The 17,413-nt window shown below is 35.8% G+C and overlaps 1 protein-coding gene across 1 annotated transcript in view; it reads left to right on the forward strand.

Moving 5' to 3' along the window:
* Window positions 1-17,413, forward strand: part of Myef2 (myelin expression factor 2) — a 37,390-nt gene that overhangs the window by 12,373 nt on the left and 7,604 nt on the right. Inside the window, exons 6-15 of the mRNA XM_050132607.1 lie at window positions 2,889-3,080; window positions 3,865-4,018; window positions 4,469-4,518; window positions 4,626-4,689; window positions 13,256-13,357; window positions 14,782-14,832; window positions 15,093-15,161; window positions 15,467-15,565; window positions 15,847-15,922; window positions 16,702-16,756. Of these exons, the coding sequence (XP_049988564.1) occupies window positions 2,889-3,080; window positions 3,865-4,018; window positions 4,469-4,518; window positions 4,626-4,689; window positions 13,256-13,357; window positions 14,782-14,832; window positions 15,093-15,161; window positions 15,467-15,565; window positions 15,847-15,922; window positions 16,702-16,756 (912 nt within the window). The remainder of the gene's footprint in view (window positions 1-2,888; window positions 3,081-3,864; window positions 4,019-4,468; window positions 4,519-4,625; window positions 4,690-13,255; window positions 13,358-14,781; window positions 14,833-15,092; window positions 15,162-15,466; window positions 15,566-15,846; window positions 15,923-16,701; window positions 16,757-17,413) is intronic.

Consider the following 17,413-nt stretch of genomic DNA (forward strand, 5'->3'; position numbering starts at 1 on the left):
TGTTCTTTAGTGTGATGATAGTTTGAATGGCTTGATACCAAAATATTCGTGTGTCCTCTATTCTTTACTGGAATTAACTTCCAAATTCCTTGAATCCTGTTTGATCCTGGGATTATGATTATAAAAAAAAAAACAAAAAAACAAAAAAACCCCCACACACAACTGACAGAGAGCTGAGATTTGGTAGGGAGTGTTTTAAGCTTTGTGCTTCGACTAGTCATTTATTTGCTGCTTTTATGAATAAGCCAGGGCTAAGGTTTTAGAAATGTGCTGGCATCCTAAATAATTTGTCACAATTTATAATCCTCTAATAATTTAATGATCATAATTTGCTATTTTATGGACCTGCTTCTCTTTAAAGGAAACGAGTATTATAAAGGCTCCATAGAGACACTATAGACATTAAGCATACTGTGTTTATAGTATCTTTCTATTTTTAATTGACAAAATTGACTGGGTGTTAAAGGCTTAGGTCATGTGATTGTTGCAGCATATTGTAGAGCCCAGATCTGTTGTGGAAACCCTAGAACGAAGTTGTAGGATACCTCTATTTTTAACTATTTTAGAAGGTTATAAAAAAAAGGTCAAATTTAACTTTACTAAGTAATGAAGGGTTTATTTAACTCTTCAGCTAATGTTCAGTAAAGGTAGTCATTTTCCTGGGAATATCTGATTTACAAACTAGTGACTGATAAAACTGCTGAGGACTGCTTCCATGGTTATCTAATGAAGGGGTGTTTGCAGCGTTCTTTAGCAAGTTTTTAGAATTCTATCCAGTTGCATGAAGATCAGTAGGAGTTGTTCATGTATTATTAGTAGATCCACTAATAGCATTAACAGTTAATGATTGGCAGGCTGGACAGCAAGGAGGAAAGAGGAATAAAAACTAAGATCATAATGCGATTTGTTTATGTGTGTGTAATGTATATATAGTGCTTACTTACATGTGACAAAACGTGTTAATACAAACAATCTATGTGCTTTAATAGTTGAAGGAGCTTGCTCTCTTTTTAAATCCTCCTGTGTAGGTAACCATTATTCTCAATTTTTTTTTGGTACACGTTTTTCACTTTTCAAACCTGAAACATTCATGGCTGTCTTAATTTCTTTTCTGTCACTGTAACAAAATACTTGACTAAAATCAACTTAGGAGAATTTATTTTGGCTTTCACTTTGAAGTGTGGTCCATCATTGTGGGGAGTTGAAGGCAGCAGGAGCCTGCAACAGCCGAGTTCCTAGTCAGGAAGCAGAGATATATGAATGCATGCTCTGCTCACTTCCTTTATTCCGTGCGTTTCAGGAACCAGTACAGGGAATCGTCCTGCTCACAATTGAAAGCAGTTATTATTAGTCTAATCCAGTTTGTTCCCCACAAGCATGCCCAGAAATCATTCCCCAGGTGATTCTAGATCCTGTCAAGTGACAGAGTGAGCAGTAACAATCCCAACTATTTATTAACTGAAAGTCTTAGAGCATTCTTGGGTCAACAGTTTTTTTACTTTTGTATTCCTTTTAATTTCTTTATTATGAAGAAACACATTAGAGGCTGGCATACTTTTATTCTTCCGTTCATTCTTTTTCCTTCTTTTGTTCTTCCAACTATGCTGGAGAATTTCTTAAAGTCATCCTTCCTTATTTTATTTCACTTTTTTTTTTATCAGTATTTACAGACTGAACACAGCAGGAAAGATTTTGATAGAATAGTTTTATTCTTTGAGAATCTCACTTAATGTATTTTGATCATTTTTACTCCCTTCTCCCCCAGCTCCTAGATCCACTCCTACCTCCTTGCTCTCCCAGCTTTCTTTGTGTCCCTCCCAAATAATTTTTAAAACCTGAGTCTGATTTGTGCTAACCATATTCTCCTGTGAGTGTGTGGTGGTGGGGAGTCATCCACTGTTGCATGACTGGCCTGCCAGAGATTAGACCCTTTAAGAAAATTGAGTCTCTTCCCCAGAAGCTGACAGCTGCTGCCGATAGATCCCTCCTGGTAGGAGCTCTGAGTCCGTTATCCTTTCATGTTAGAATGTTGGCTGGACTGATCTTATACAGGCAAGCACAAGTGCTGTGAGTTCATGAATGAGAAAGTAGAAGCTTTGGCATAATAATTTACATGCAAATGATAGCCCTCTCATTTTATATAGTCTTAACGTGAGTTTTGTTGTTGGCCTTCTACTTAGTGGAATGAGTGGGTGAAATACATTTGTATTTGCCTTTTGTTTTAATAAAAGATATTCTAAAAGTGAATGAACTAAAAATATTGGCTATAATTCTTTACTTGGATCCTCGGCCTTCTGTTATTCCTCCTCTTTTCCTGTCACAGGTCCTTTTCATTGTTGAGGAAGCTATTAGAAAATGCATTATTGTGTTTTGTTCAGGGTGATGTAACCCGTGATAGTAAACCTTCCTATATCTCTGTATTCCTTAGTTTACAGTAGTATGTTCTGCTAGGTAGAGGCTGTGAATTAGTCTGAATCTGACATTCTGACTATCTAATGGTGAGAGTTCACTTTTGTTGTATTGTGCAGAGAGGCACAGAAAGTGTTTTGCTACTCTTTGAGTTAAGGGCATTTATATATATGCACACTTCTGCATCAGTATAAGAACAAAACAAAACAAATTTCAGGTTTCTATGTGGCCTCAGTGACTGGAAAAAAGTACTTGAAACTCCCAGCTTTTGAGTCTGAAATCTTTTGTCCTTAGGTTTTTTTATGGGACTCACTTCCTGGGCGGGGGGGGGGGGGGGGACCCGAATAAACAAAACCTTAGTCCTCAAAGATGTCAGTACTTTGGTCCAGATGGGTTAGCTGTTGTTGAGTTTAAACCACTTTAATTATATATATTCACTGATGTATTTGCTAGCAGTTAACATTTAGTGTGCATTGTAGGATCCCGATGGAGAAAATGCTCGCCGGGCACTGCAGCGAACAGGAACATCATTTCAAGGATCACATACCTCTGATGTGGGGTCTGGGTTGGTGAATTTGCCACCTTCCATTCTCAATAATCCGAACATTCCTCCTGAGGTTATCAGCAATTTGCAGGCTGGTAGACTTGGTTCCACAATTTTTGTTGCTAATGTAAGTTTAAGCTTTTGTTGTTCTGATACTTAACTCTCATCATGATATTATTTTGTGAGATGTATGCTGATAGGTTTGTAGGTCATTCTGTTTATTTTTAGCTTAAGTAAGTAAAGACATAACTATTCTAAACGCAAACCAAAATTATGAAGTAGTCTGAGGTTAGACTTTAAATGCTAAGCGGTTGCTTAACATTTTAAGACAGAACTGTGGCATTCTTAGATATTTAACTTTAAGTCAGTTATATGTGTTTTATTCATCTTCATAGTTTAATTTTGTTCTTGTAGTCTTGGTGTTTTAAGTGCCTATTGTGGTTGGTTTGCCATTTGTTTTATGCTCTTGAAAGTTAGTGAAATGGACAATGTTTTCCAAACACAAATTTTCCTTAGTCAAAATAGATGCCAAGTTTCATATGTACACAACAGGATAGAGGAATTTAAAGATTTGGGGAATTTCAATGAAGGTAGATATAGGTGAACTGATTTTTAAGCAAGACCTTTTTTATTTTATTTATTTTTTTGTTTGTTCATTTATTTGTTTTTTTTTTGTTTTTATTTTTTTAAATTTATTTATTTCTTTATTAATTAATTAAAGATTTCTGTCTCTTCCCCACCGCCGCCTCCCCTTTCCCTCCCCCTCCCCCAATCAAGTCCCCCTCCCTCTATCAATTAAATCTTTATTTTATTTTTTATTTTATATTATTGAGCAAGAATTAGTTTATCATTTTATAAGTTTGGAAAATATAATTTTGTTTGTATGTAACTTTATTCAATTTTATGTTAAGCTTGACTTCAAAGTTGGTTGGAAGAAGCTAAAAGAAGTGTTCAGCATAGCTGGAACTGTAAAGCGGGCAGATATTAAAGAAGACAAGGATGGCAAGAGCAGAGGCATGGGCACTGTCACTTTTGAGCAAGCAATTGAAGCAGTTCAAGCAATTTGTATCCTGATCTGTATTTTAGCATTAAATGAAGTTGGTGAGACTTAATACCTTTGCATGTTTCTTGTTCATGTTCTGTAATGTTGCATCGCTTAGAAATGAGGCTTTTGTCTGCAGTTCTAGGTCTTGTTACTAGTTAGGTACTAGAGTCCCTCTTCAAACTTGAACTAGTCATGCTGTCGAGGGCTGTCTGAACTTGTTTTCTGCTCTTCCTTCCTGCTGCAGCATGGGTGTGTGCATACTTTGACACTCCATTGTATGTCAGTGCAGTGGCTTTTGATGAAACCTAGTCAGTCTTGGTGAATTAAGGTATAATTCAGAGGAAGAGACTAGTATGAGTAAAGTCTAATGATAAAATAGTAGAGAGTTTCAGACTCTTTAGATATGAGAATTTTTCTGCAAGTATAATTTTACTGTCATCTTAACTGGCTTTCCTTGACTGACTCAACAGCCATGTTCAATGGGCAGTTTTTATTTGATAGACCTATGCATGTGAAAATGGTGAGTTTCTCCTTCTCATCTCGGCCTTCACTGCTTCAGACGTGTTCCTAGCACAGCAGCTCTTAAGAGCTGTTTTTTAACTATAATAATTTTTCTTTTGTAATCAGGATGACAAATCTGTCCCTCACGAAGACTACCGTTCACATGATAGTAAGACATCACAGTTACCACGTAAGTAGAAACTTGTTAGAAAACAGCCGGAGTTTTTTGTTTGTTTTAAATTAAGTACAAAGCAGAAGTTTGTTTGTTTGTTTTTATGTCCAGATTGAAGTCGCTCTCACACTCCTTTGAGATTAGTTTAGAATTTTGCGCAGTTTGCTGCTTCTGATTAGGTAAAGAGTAAAAAGATAAATATGAGATTTATTAATGAATTTTTAAATTTTTTTATTTGTTTTTGACCACCTAGTTAATAAGTACTAATGTATTTGGTGAGTTCATATACAAGAAAGGGAAAGAAAAACCCTATAGTTTTACCATAAGATATCCACCATTTTTAACAGTTTTTAACATATATTCTTGCTATCTTATGTATATGTATGTATATGCATTTAAGTAGCTTCAGACTATTATATCAGTTATTTAGAAGTTGGCCTGAACAATAAATTATAACCATTTTTCCATGTTGAAAATTCGTCCCAGATATTTTTATTGGTGTTCCATGATCATTTTGCTGTTCTGTGTTTTACATGCTTTAACCTTTATTTCTCTAATAGTCAACAGAGTATGATGCAATCTTATGAAGATACTTTGCATTTAAAGAGAGTGAACTTTTATTGAACTTTAATTTCCCTCATGAACATTTAAGACTATGTACTTAACCTGCTGTCCTACTATGTACTCAGCCAGATTTTTTAACCTGTCTTTAAGAGAATAGTGCAGCAACCAACCTTATTATATGTTGGATCTCCCATGCAATCAGCTTTTACAACCTAATCTACCTTTAATCTTAAATTTTGTATTCTTTCATGTCCTTAATCCAGAATAGTGTGTCTGTAGATACCGTGGTAATCGTTTCTGAAAGTAGCCAACAGGTTGAAATCACCTTTAAAACAAATATCCACCATAAATGTTGGAGCAACATAGGATATTGTTTGATAATATGTGTTTGCAGTGTTGTTTACTATTCTGGGTCAAGTTAAGTCTCTTTCCTTGTGCAAGTTCTGTTAAAGATTTCTGAAGAACCTTTTATCCTCATTCCATACTTTTTGTGTTGGTTGATGAATACAGGGCAAAAATCTGTGTTAAAGAAAGGCAGACATAGGGATAATCAGACATCAGAACAGTATTCAGGCAGTCACAGACACATAGACTGTAGACAGTCCAGTAACTACAAACTACAGACAGGTGGAAGATACAGAGACAAGTGGAGAATTCAAATCACTGTTGGTCAGATTAATTCAAGAGAAAGTCTGTGTTTTCATTCCTTAATGTGACATCGATACATTTTCTTATTTCCGAGATTATCTTAAATATATTAGCCAGCACAACAGTGAATTACACTTTTTTATATAAAACTTATTTTTCATATTTTATTTAGATGTCCTTAGCCATACCTTGCAGCACAGGCCTATGATCCTTAAGAGGCTATGGCAGGAGAATCTAAAGTCTGCCTCATCTGTAGAGTGAGTTCCAAGCCAGCCTGAACAACTTAGTGTGACCTGGAGCTGGACTCAGTGTAGAACTAGCACTTCAAAGTGTCTGTCGGGATAGTGCTGGTATACGTCAATGGTAGGGCACTTGATTAGCATGCATGGGGTCCCGAGTTCTATCCCAGTAGTGAAAACAAATCCTGGAGTAGATTTAGATCTACAGATTCTCAAGACATGCCTACTGATTGCTATATTCTAAAGCATTATAAAACAGCAGTGTAAGCGCTCTGTAGTCGCTATTGCTCTTGCAACATTACTGGACATTGCTGTTTCTCTTCATGTTCTTTTATTATTATTATTATTATTATTACTATTATTACTGTTATTAAAGCTTTTAACAAAATATTTTAAAAATGCAGACAGAAGTAAAATTATTTTTGTAACTTTTGTATGTCATACATTTACTAGATTTTTCTAATTAAGTAAAATTTTATCAATAAACTTGAAATGCCCCAACTCTGCATCCACTTCTCAATGTCTTCCTCTTAATGAGAGGACAACTCATGAATATGTTTATTATATAAATTTTAGTAATGTGAGTGCATATTTGTACATCAATAAACATAAAAATAGCTTCCCTGACTTAAAGATTTAATGTAACATCATATGTTATTTCACGGTTCACTGTTTTGTGTTTTGTTCTTGATTCTGTTTTATTAATAAAGCTGATATCTTCATTTTAATGTATGATACTGCTTTTATACATTTTTCTGCTTTTCAGATTGATTTACATTTTAAAGTATTAGAAATAATACTAAATTAAAATATTCTTTTTCTTTAAGAATTACCTATTTTTTAATATTTGCTAAAAATTGTGTAAAACTGGCCTTTACATATGTTTGGGGGCGACTTATTTACTGTTAATATTTTTTATTGCTGCTTGATATCTTCTATTTCTCTAAGGGTTTCTCCCACTTTTGTCTGTCTTCAACATTAAAGTGCTTACTGTTTTAAACATGGATCTTGTGTATGTGCTTGCTGTGGCACATGTGGGGAAGTCAGAGGACAGCCCTTGGTAATCAGGTCTCTTCTAGTTTATGGGTTTCAGAGATTGAATTTAGGGTGTCAGGATTACCCACTGATACTTGGTGTTAAACTTTATTAGTATAGCACTATCTTAAATTTTCTCTCCATTCATAGTTCTCTTTGCTCTTGATGAAGATGTTATTTTAATTATGTGTATATATCAGTACGTAGGTTTGTGCATATTATTTCAGTGCTTGCAGAGGCCAGAAGAGGATGTTGGATCCCCTGGTGCTGGAGGTGCAGGTGGTTGTGAGTGGTACAGTGTGGATGCTGGGACCCAAACTTGGGTCTTCTGTAAAAGCACTACGTGCTCTTTATGGCTGAGCTGTCTCTCCTGCTCAATATTGTTTTTCCATTTACTGGCTCATTATCATTAGAAATTGCCAGTTCATTAGTGTTTGTGAAGAATGAGCTTTGTTTCCAGTATATTTAATTTCTTTATTATTTCTTCCCTTCCTCTTTTTTAGGTTTAGTCTAATTTTTGCCCTGACTCTAAGTTGATTACTTATTTCACTAATTTTCATTCTCTCTTTTCTAACATAAGCAATTAGGATTATAAATTTAACTACTGTACATAGGTCCTGCTATGGATTAATTTTTATTGTAGTTTAGTGTTTAAAAATTACTACTACAATATTCTTGCATCTTGTATATTTTAAAATATAAAATTTGAATTTCCAAATGCATGAGTTCTTTATTTTGTACTAGTTTCTAACTTAGGTTCAATACGGTAACATAACATAGTCCATATAATTGCGATTCTGTGAAACAATTAAATTTTACTGTAGGTGGTATACCATAGGCCCCTTTTTATGTCTTCTATGTTTACTAAATCAGGCTTGTTAATCACTTAAATTGTTTTCTGTCCTTTCTCATAATTTTATCTTTTTGGGTTATCAATTACTGAGAAGTGTTTAATGGTAAATTTCTTAGTACATTGATAGATGTACCATTTTTTTTCTTGTTGAAAATATTTTGAAGCTCAATTATCAAGTGCATCCAAGATTAGAATTGATGAATAGAGATTGGAATTGATAAATAATGAAAAATTCTTGGTGAATAAAACAATTTATTATGAGGTAATTTTGTAATTATTTTGTCCTTGTATAATATTCAGTATAATAGTTGTGTGTTGTTTCTTCATTTTATTTTATATTACTGTTTTTGATGTATATGTATGAAAATGTTTTTTTTTTGTTGTTGTTGTTTTTTTGTTTTTTCGAGACAGGGTTTCTCTGGTTTTGGAGCCTGTCCTGGAACTAGCTCTTGTAGACCAGGCTGGTCTCGAACTCACAGAGATCCGCCTGCCTCTGCCTCCCGAGTGCTGGGATTAAAGGCGTGCGCCATCACTGCCTGGCTATGTATGTAAATGTTATAGGTATAATTATATTTTTAAAAAAATCGCTTGAGTCTTTATGTGATGTTGGATTCAGTTTCCTCACATTGGTCATTTTGTTGAATTTGCGTTTTCTTATTTTGTGTTTCACTTTTGGTTCTTAATAAATACTTGTCTTTCTCTGCTTTTGTTATGCATGTATAAATCTTGAAGTTAGCGTTCATGCCCTCTTTAATTCTAATGACTGCATGCTATTATCATTCAGGGTTTTCATTCTGTTACTTTTTCAGATCTCATAAAGTAGATGTTATTTTTATTTTTTCTGTTATCATTTCTCTACCCTTAGGCCTGGTATTGCTCACTTTCTTTTGGAGCATCTATTAAGCTTTTTATTTTTTCAGTGAGGAGTTACTATAGGTAAAGTCTCCCAGTGTTGACTGCTCTGTAAATGTTTCTCAAATAGTTTGACTTGTTAGAGGGTTTAAAGTCAAGTTTCTGTGTCTTAGCACTTTGAAAATAGTTTATTCTGGTTTCCATTGTTGAGAATTCATAGTTCAGATAAACTCCTTGTTAAATTGCCCCTCCCCCCTTTTACTGGTCTGTTGTTCATGGAGTTATTTTAAAGTTGTCATCTCTGATAGACAGCTTCACTGCAGTGTGACTGTGACTTGCTGTTTATTGAGATTTTACAATGGTTGAAGATTTAAAAGATAAATTCTGGAAAAAATGACCAACCGCGTGTCGTTGAACACTGCCCTTTCTCCCTTTGTGAGGCAACCTTCTTCCCTCCCAGTTACCTGGTCAGCGTCACTATACCTCCATCAGCAGTAAATTGTAGTGCTCAAGCCCTGCCCTGATCTCAGCCTGGTGATTGCTGAAGGAACACATGCACCCCACCCCAGCTGAGTAACTAATGGTTGCTGAGGAAGAGAAAATTGGTTTCCTTCAGGAATGCAGCCCCTGAGAGAATTCCCAGTCTCCAGTGGATGTCCTTACACCCATGCCCATACATACGAAGTAAACAGTGGGGTTAAACAACAACAAAAGATGTGATGTTGGGAGGGAAAAGTTATGGGGGAGTTGAAAGGCGAGTGGGGTAGTGATTTGATCAAAACATGTTTATGAAATTCTCAAACAATAAGTGAAAAAATCTGTCCTATTATGTGTACTTTACATTTTTAAGTAATTTGTATTTTCTTTTCTCTTGAGATATGAGGTGATGAACTTTTCTTGGTTTTTCGAGTCAGGGTTTCTCTGAAGCTTTGGAGCCTGTCCTGGAAATAGCTCTTGTAGACCAGGCTGGCCTCGAACTCCCCGAGTGCTGGGATTAAAGGCGTGTGCCACCTCCGCCTAGCGAGGTGATGAACTTTAAATAGGTTTCTTAAGATGATTTTTAAACTCTTTGTTCTGTTTTTTTCTTCCTTCCTTCCTTCATCTGTTTCACTCAAATTTTATTACAAATTTGCAAGTGGGAAGTTTCTCATTTCGCATAACTCTCATATTAAGATTTTTTTCTTTGCTTTTTTATAACTCTTTGAGATTAATGTAATTACTGAGCCGTCGAAGCGACAAAATGGTGCGAGCCTGACTGTGCTGTTAGGCGTAGGAACACATTTACTTCATATTGACCTGTGCAGTTTAAAATATGTATCTGTATCTTTCTCATCCTCAAGCCCTAATTGCTACATTAGTGAGAATTTGAAAAAGATACTCAGGTTAATTAAATAGCCATCAAGAATTTAGTTTTGCTATCTTTAAGCTGCTGTCAATCAACTTGACTCTCCCTCCCTCCCTGCATCATTCATAGCCAGGGTTCAAAGTGGGTTTTATTAAGTCATTTTCATATATCTCTTGTCTCCCTTTGTCGTCTCTCACTCCTCCTTGTCCTCTCACTGGACCCTTTCTCCCCAGATAGTTTGTCTCCTTTTGTGCCACACCTGTGTATGTTGTGTGTATGGAGAATTAAATTTGTATTAGACATATGAGAAGAGACTGCAGTGTTTTATCTTTCACTCCCATTACTTCTTTTAGTCTTCCTTCTCCTCCTTTATAGCCCTCTTCTACTTCATATCACGTTTATGTTTAACATCTTCATGAAAGAAAAGTGTATTTATTCGAGTCTAGTTATTTCCTTTAACATTCTAATGTCCAGTTCTGTTATCCTGAAAATAATTTCATTCTTTGTGGATGAGTAAAACTTCATTGTGTGTATGTGCCATGCTTTTCATTTCAACAAAAATCTCCATACTTTGTCTATAGTGGTACCGTTTTTACCTTGGACAGCACTATTAACAGAGTTTTAAGCAGAAGGAGAAGAAAGTTTTCATTCTGGTTACAGATCTCTATCCCTTAAAAAAAAATTTAGCCTTTTTTTTTTTTCTAAGTGGGTCAATGCAGTGTAGCTGATAGACTTAGTGACTAGTCATGTCTGCTTCCTTTTGCGTTAGTGACCAGCGGCATTACAAAAATCCCAACTTCCATAATCATTGTCTCAAGGGAAGAACACATGCTGGACTCTGGGAATGCATGAATGGTTATTGCTGCCTCAGTGCACAGAAAGTTGAATCCACGTACACATCTTGAAAAATAGGAAATAGCTTTATAACCTCTTTCTTAGCTGATGTGTCCTTTTGTCTATACTCTGTCCCCCTTTGTCACCTAATATTACCTTTTAATAATAGGAAATTATTTAATGATAACATTATTAAGTATTTAATAATAGTTATTATTCACTATATAATAAATATTTGATATTCTGCAGTTTTGACTTGACCCCGCTTACCCTGTCTACTTTGATCATGTTCACAGTATGGGCTGGGGTCTGCTGATGAGGGAGAAACATGAAGGGCTTGTTGTTCTGAGTTGGCTCACCACATTTAATATTAGACTCTACAGGGTCACCAGGTTTTTTGTTTTCTCTAGATTTCATTTTTCTTTACAGCCAAATAAATCTCCATTGTGTATATTAGCATGTTTTTATTATCTTTCTTTTGGTGGATATTTAGGCCAGTTCCTTTTTCTATGTTTATTTTCTTTCTTTCCGTGGTGAATAGAGCAGTAATAAACATGGATGTGCAAGGATTTGAAGTTCTTTGGATATATGCCCAGTAGTAGTTATAGCTCTGGTTTTCTAAAGTTGGTTTTCAGTATCTTTATTTACTTAAAGAGTATCAGTACAAAACAAAAAACCTGAATTTAAATATAAGACATAAAATCTAAATTTAATCACATAGGTAAATGGCAGTGTTCAGGCAACTGAAGGTCTCAAGAATTTCTTATATTTGCTTCATAGATATGAGAACATTTATTTTGTAAGTATAAATAAATTCATGATAAAGCTAGGCAATAAATTCTTTTTTTCAATGTTATGGGTTTCTAAAAAGATGTTTTATGTATATGGGCATTTTTTTTCCATCAGCTGTGTACTTATCTGTGGAGGCCAGAAGAGGGCATCTGACCCTCGAACTGGAGTTATATGTGCTTGTGATCTGCTATGTGGGTGCTAAGAACTGAACCCAGGTCCTCTACAAGAGTAACAAGTTCTCTTAATCACTGAGCCTGCTCTCTAGACCCTCATTATTAGGAATTTTAAAAGTGGATTTAGTGTTGGTTGTTTGAGACGGGTCTTGTTAATGTATCTTTGGCCAGCCCTGAACTCACAGTTGTCTTGTGTCTCTGCCTTTGAGAGTGCTGACTAGAGGCTGTCTCCACTGCACTGCTCAGTCTTAGGTCTTCAGTCATTGCCAACTTTTTCATTTGTACTATTTTGAAAGTAATAATGTCTTATTGGTTCTAAAATCTGGGCGAGATGCTCATTTTCTGGTGTGAAATGCCTGACAAATCTCTCTTCACCCCAGAGAGGGTACCAGCAATAGACAAATTTACCCAAAGACTTCACCCAAGTCTTATTTGGTGAATTGGTGAATTTAATTGTGGTTATTTATAGAAGCACAGAAGGAAGAGGAACTTGCCAGCAAGAAATTGTCATGTGTGTTATCCTCCCTTCCATTTCCCAAGCCAGTGGGTAACTTTTGTGGGGTATAAGTGCCGTTTTGTGAGGTCTCTTCCTTACACAAAAGAGTATTAGTAATTTTGAAGCCTCTGCAGAAATCACAATTGCTCTGACCTTAGGGTGCTGATGGCCCCATCGTCCTGAAGAAGAGCACAACAGTGGGGCACGAAACAGTGTATTTCACATTTTCCTGGGGTGCATGTGTGTGTGTGTGTGTTTCAGGGGTTAGAAATGAACAAGTGTGGAAGTAAGGCCAGAAAACAGCCTTCGGTATTTTTTCTTTAAGCAATGTCTACTATGTCTCTACCTAGAACTTGCCAAGTAAGCTAGACTAGCTGGCCAGCGAGTCCTAGCAATCTGTTATCTTACTAGCACCGAAAGCACATGTCTAATACCATTCCTGGCTTTAAAAATGTGTGCATTCTGGGTATTTAAGTCAGGTTTTCGTGTTTGCAAGGCAAGCCCTTTACTTACAGAGCCATTTCCTCAGCCCAGCTCTTGCGAGTTTGTTAGGCCTCTCTCAATACCTTAAAGTGGAACATAAGCTATCCTTGCTTCATAAAATTCTGTTCATGTATAAATGATGTTACAGTCTTTTTATATGGTGTTTTGTAAATGAACACAAGAACCCCTGCTATTTGTATGTAACCTTTTAGGGTAAAGGTTAGTAACAGTTTTGTATGAGTCTCAGTAATGTTGGTGTTTGTGATTTAGGCGGTCTTGGAGGCATTGGAATGGGACTTGGTCCAGGTGGACAACCTATTAGTGCCAGCCAGTTGAACATAAGTGGTGTCATGGGAAATTTGGGTCCAAGTGGTAAGTTTTTTCCTAAAACATTTCTGATTTATTTGCTATTTACTAAAGCTTATATGTATTAGTTCCATTTTTCTAGAGAAATCTGTTTTAGAGATGTGGAGGATGTCAGTTGAGTTTGAAAAAGGAAATGAAGAAACCTTGATAGCAGCTGACACGAAGAGGGCAGATGTAGGTGGGGACTGCCTCTGGGGCCAGGCGTGGGAAAGCTAGCCCTGGAGCGCCAGGCATATTGAGGTGCTTTAAGGTAGATGAATTCTTAGCGTACTACTCTGCACATTGTGGAATACAGGGTTTGTGGGATGGGTAGCATTGTGCCATAGCACAGGCTGTTTGAATTTACTACATTTGGAAGGGAGCTTTGAAGTAGCTATTTGCCTGCTCCTTGGACCCAATTATCCTTAGAGATTGGTTTTCCAACTTTTAAGTTCAGCAAACTTTATTCTTTCAGGTTTGAAAACTGTAACATGATTTTGCTAATGTTATGTTTCTTAATATTTACTGTATTTTAAAAAAACTTAAAATTGTAAAAATTGACTTATTTAAAAGTCATAATTAACCCTGATGCCAATCTTAACCTTAAAAATTATATTTAAAGCATATAATATGAAACATGTAATTAACATAAGTACTATTTTTAAGAAAATAAAGTATTTCTAATAAAAAAGGAAGAGTGATTCTGTTTTTGGCTTCTCTATAGTGTTTGGGTTAATGTAGATAACTGTACTGCTTGCTGTGTCTGCATCTGTTTGCTGTGATAGCATGCAGCTTGTAGTTTATGGAAAGTTCCACATTGTAGTTGTGAGAGGATGAGAGGAAGCAGCCCTATAACCCAGCAGTATTTAGTGATGGAGTTTAATTTGATCTCTTGGCCTTTCAAAGGTTCCCAGACCATCCTTTGAGAATTGCATTGCATTTTAGGGACAGATAAACTTGCCATAGTCTCCTTTTTGTTGAGTTGATACATATTTTATAAATTATAAGGTAGTGATGGAAATCATTCTCCTGTTTTCTTGTTTATTTTATGGTATCGTACTTTTCCCTTCTAAACTTAGGCTATTTGTTATTAATCTGACCAGCCTGTTAACTGCTGTGTTTACAGACTTTGCTTTGTATTCTATTGCTAAATCTGCTATTGTGACATCACCGTATCTGAAAGAGTGCATACTGGTTCTAGATGCTCTTCAACTGGGTGTTGTGTGTGACCAGTAAACTCTTTTTTTTCTTGTCTGATGTTCAGAGGCCTGTTTTGAAGACTGGTGACTAGTCAGCCACTATGACGTAGCTCTATAAACCATCCTATAACCTGCACCTGCTTCTCTAGTGTTCCATTGTGACTAAACCAATGGTATTTATTTTGCTATAATGTCATTAGTTAGTCACAAAGTAAGATTTACTGAAAGTACATACTGTGTATTTTATTTGAGGTATGGGAATGGATGGTCCGGGTTTTGGAGGAATGAATAGAATTGGAGGAGGTATGTATAAGTATTTGTTTTTGCATGTACTCATCTAGAAACTGTTGAGAAATCTAGAAAAAAGTCATAGTTTATTGTTGGCTCATGTTCTAAATGCTGTTGACCAAAATTGAGCGTAATATACCCTTAAAGGAAGGTGATGTGTTAAGTACCTGCAAAAGGTGGAATGGAGGAAGCACTTACTGGTGACTTAACATTTCTAGAATGTACTGTTTATCTACAGAGCTACACTCAAGTCTCAAAATTACTCTATTTCATAGGAGTTGGGTTTGGTGGTCTGGAAGCAATGAATAGCATGGCAGGATTTGGTGGAGTTGGCCGAATGGGAGGTAAGTGAATGTACTCAGGGAGTTTCTCTTATCTTTACTTTCCCTTTTACTGAGATATGTACCTTCACACACATGTAGGAATAGATGCTGCAGGGTCTTCAAAAGGCAGTTTGGCACTAGAGGACACTTGCAGGGAGGGGGGTGGGTTGTGTAGTGAGTGTATGAGGTAAGTTGGTATGCTACAGACTGTTTTGTATTGATAACTTTTGCTTTTTTTTCTTCAGTTTAGCTTAGACGTATTCCTGAATGGTTTTCCATGCATTGATGTACTTGAAGAAGGGTTAATTTGTTGCACATCTTTTCAGAGCTATACCGTGGTGCAATGACTAGTAGCATGGAGCGAGATTTCGGACGTGGTGATATTGGAATAAATCGAGGCTTTGGCGATTCCTTTGGTAGACTTGGTAGGGCTGGTTGCATACTTTTTTCCTTTTGCAGGTCATATTCTTAAAAGCTGATCTTTTTGGTGAAAAATTTTTTAAAAGTTATGTACATAGTTTGTTACTAGAAGAAAATACTTTAGGATTTTATTTTCATGGCTGTCTTTTGTAGTATTTTAAATATTTTAACTCTTATTTCCAAAAAATTTCATAAATGTTTAGTTATTTGTGAGTATAGTACCTTGGGCATTTTGAAGTGTCATTATTTAAATTAATTAGTATGTTATCTTTCCATCCTTGTTTAGGCAGTGCAATGATTGGAGGGTTTGCAGGAAGAATAGGAGCTTCTAACATGGGTCCAGTAGGAACTGGAATAAGTAGGTTTAAATTTTAATAGACCTTACTGAGTAGTATTTGAGTGCTTGCAAGGAATTTGCAAGAGTAGTTACTGTAGTGCAGTAAATGTGTTAATGTGTCTTATCATATTTTGAGAAACTTTAATGAGTTAAAACATTTCTGTTTGGTTGTTTGAAAATTAACTTTGTTTTTGTTATTTCTCAACTAATACCAGAATGTGTATTCAGTAGCCAGTTCAAGAACTGTCTTTGCACATCCCTTGTCACAAACAGCTGTTGCTTATACACTGGCCCTACTTCTGTTTTATTTTGCACAGCAGCTACTAGTTTGCTTCATCTTTAAGCCTTATGCCTTCTGGCAGGTGGAGACAAAACACCAAATTTTAGGGACTTTCTGAAGTTGAGGGATAAAGATGAAGAGATGATTATTTTCCTCTCTTAGACCTTTCAAAACCATGAGTGTGTTGCAGCACTAGAGAGTGCCAAATACCTCCCCTCAGTCCCCACGTAGTAAACCTCACATAAAGCCTGTACACATGACTGAGATTCTGCCCGGTATTGCCAACTTGGCTGTGCCTGAGAAATAAATCTCCATACCCTACTAACTTCCTTTGGGTGCTGAAATGTCAGGAAATAGGAAGCAAACTTACTAAACAGATTCTAAAATCCTGTCCGCTGGATACATTTGCTTACCATGTGCTTCTCGTTTTATTTCTTGCTCTGCCATCTTTCAACATTCATTTTCCTCTCAGTAACATCCTTCCCTTCCCCTTTATCTCAGTGTGTGCATCTCTGTTTCCCCAGTTACATTTGTTATCAACAGAAAACCAGCTGGAAAGTCACAGCACTGGATTTTCATGTAGAGATAATAGGTATGAGAACAGAGTTACATTTTGAGGATGAGATCAGGATAATTAAGGGAAACAGGAAGTAAACCCAGTACATAAGAAGATGAATGAGGAAATAAATTCTCAAGCCTTGTTTAAAGGAGAGTAATAATAGTTTTTGTTTTTCTCTTTGCAAGTTCTGTGTAATATTGAGTTACTGTTGTCTATGATTACTGAAAGTTGAATTGGTAGCAAAGTAGAAGTTGTGTGGGAAACAGAGGTGCACATACTGCGGTACAGGGTGGGCAAGAAAAGGAGTGATGTGTAGGGAGTGTGATGTGGGAGCAACGTGTGTGCTAAGTTAACAATTTGTATTTCTAAATTTTGTTTTCAAGTTGTTATATTTACTATTATTGCAAAAATAAATATAAGAATTAAAAGTATTATATGTAACTGATGGAGGATTTAAGTATTTATGTGATATTTTTATGATTATATTTTATAAAGGCACATATATTGTGACTAAAGTTAACTTTTCTCAACTAACCAAATGTATACCAAATTATTACTTGTTTTGTTTTCTGTTATAAAAATGAATTTTTCTCACCTTTTCAAAAACTAATTGTTCTTTTTCCTTTTCTCTTGTCTTTCTTTTTAATGTTTTTTTTTTTTTTTTTTTTTTTTTTTAA

This window comes from Alexandromys fortis, unplaced genomic scaffold (genome assembly GCF_014885135.2).
Source record: "Alexandromys fortis isolate MF-2015 unplaced genomic scaffold, M_Fortis_MF-2015_v1.1 scaffold_6, whole genome shotgun sequence".
NCBI classification, from domain to species: Eukaryota; Metazoa; Chordata; class Mammalia; order Rodentia; family Cricetidae; genus Alexandromys; species Alexandromys fortis.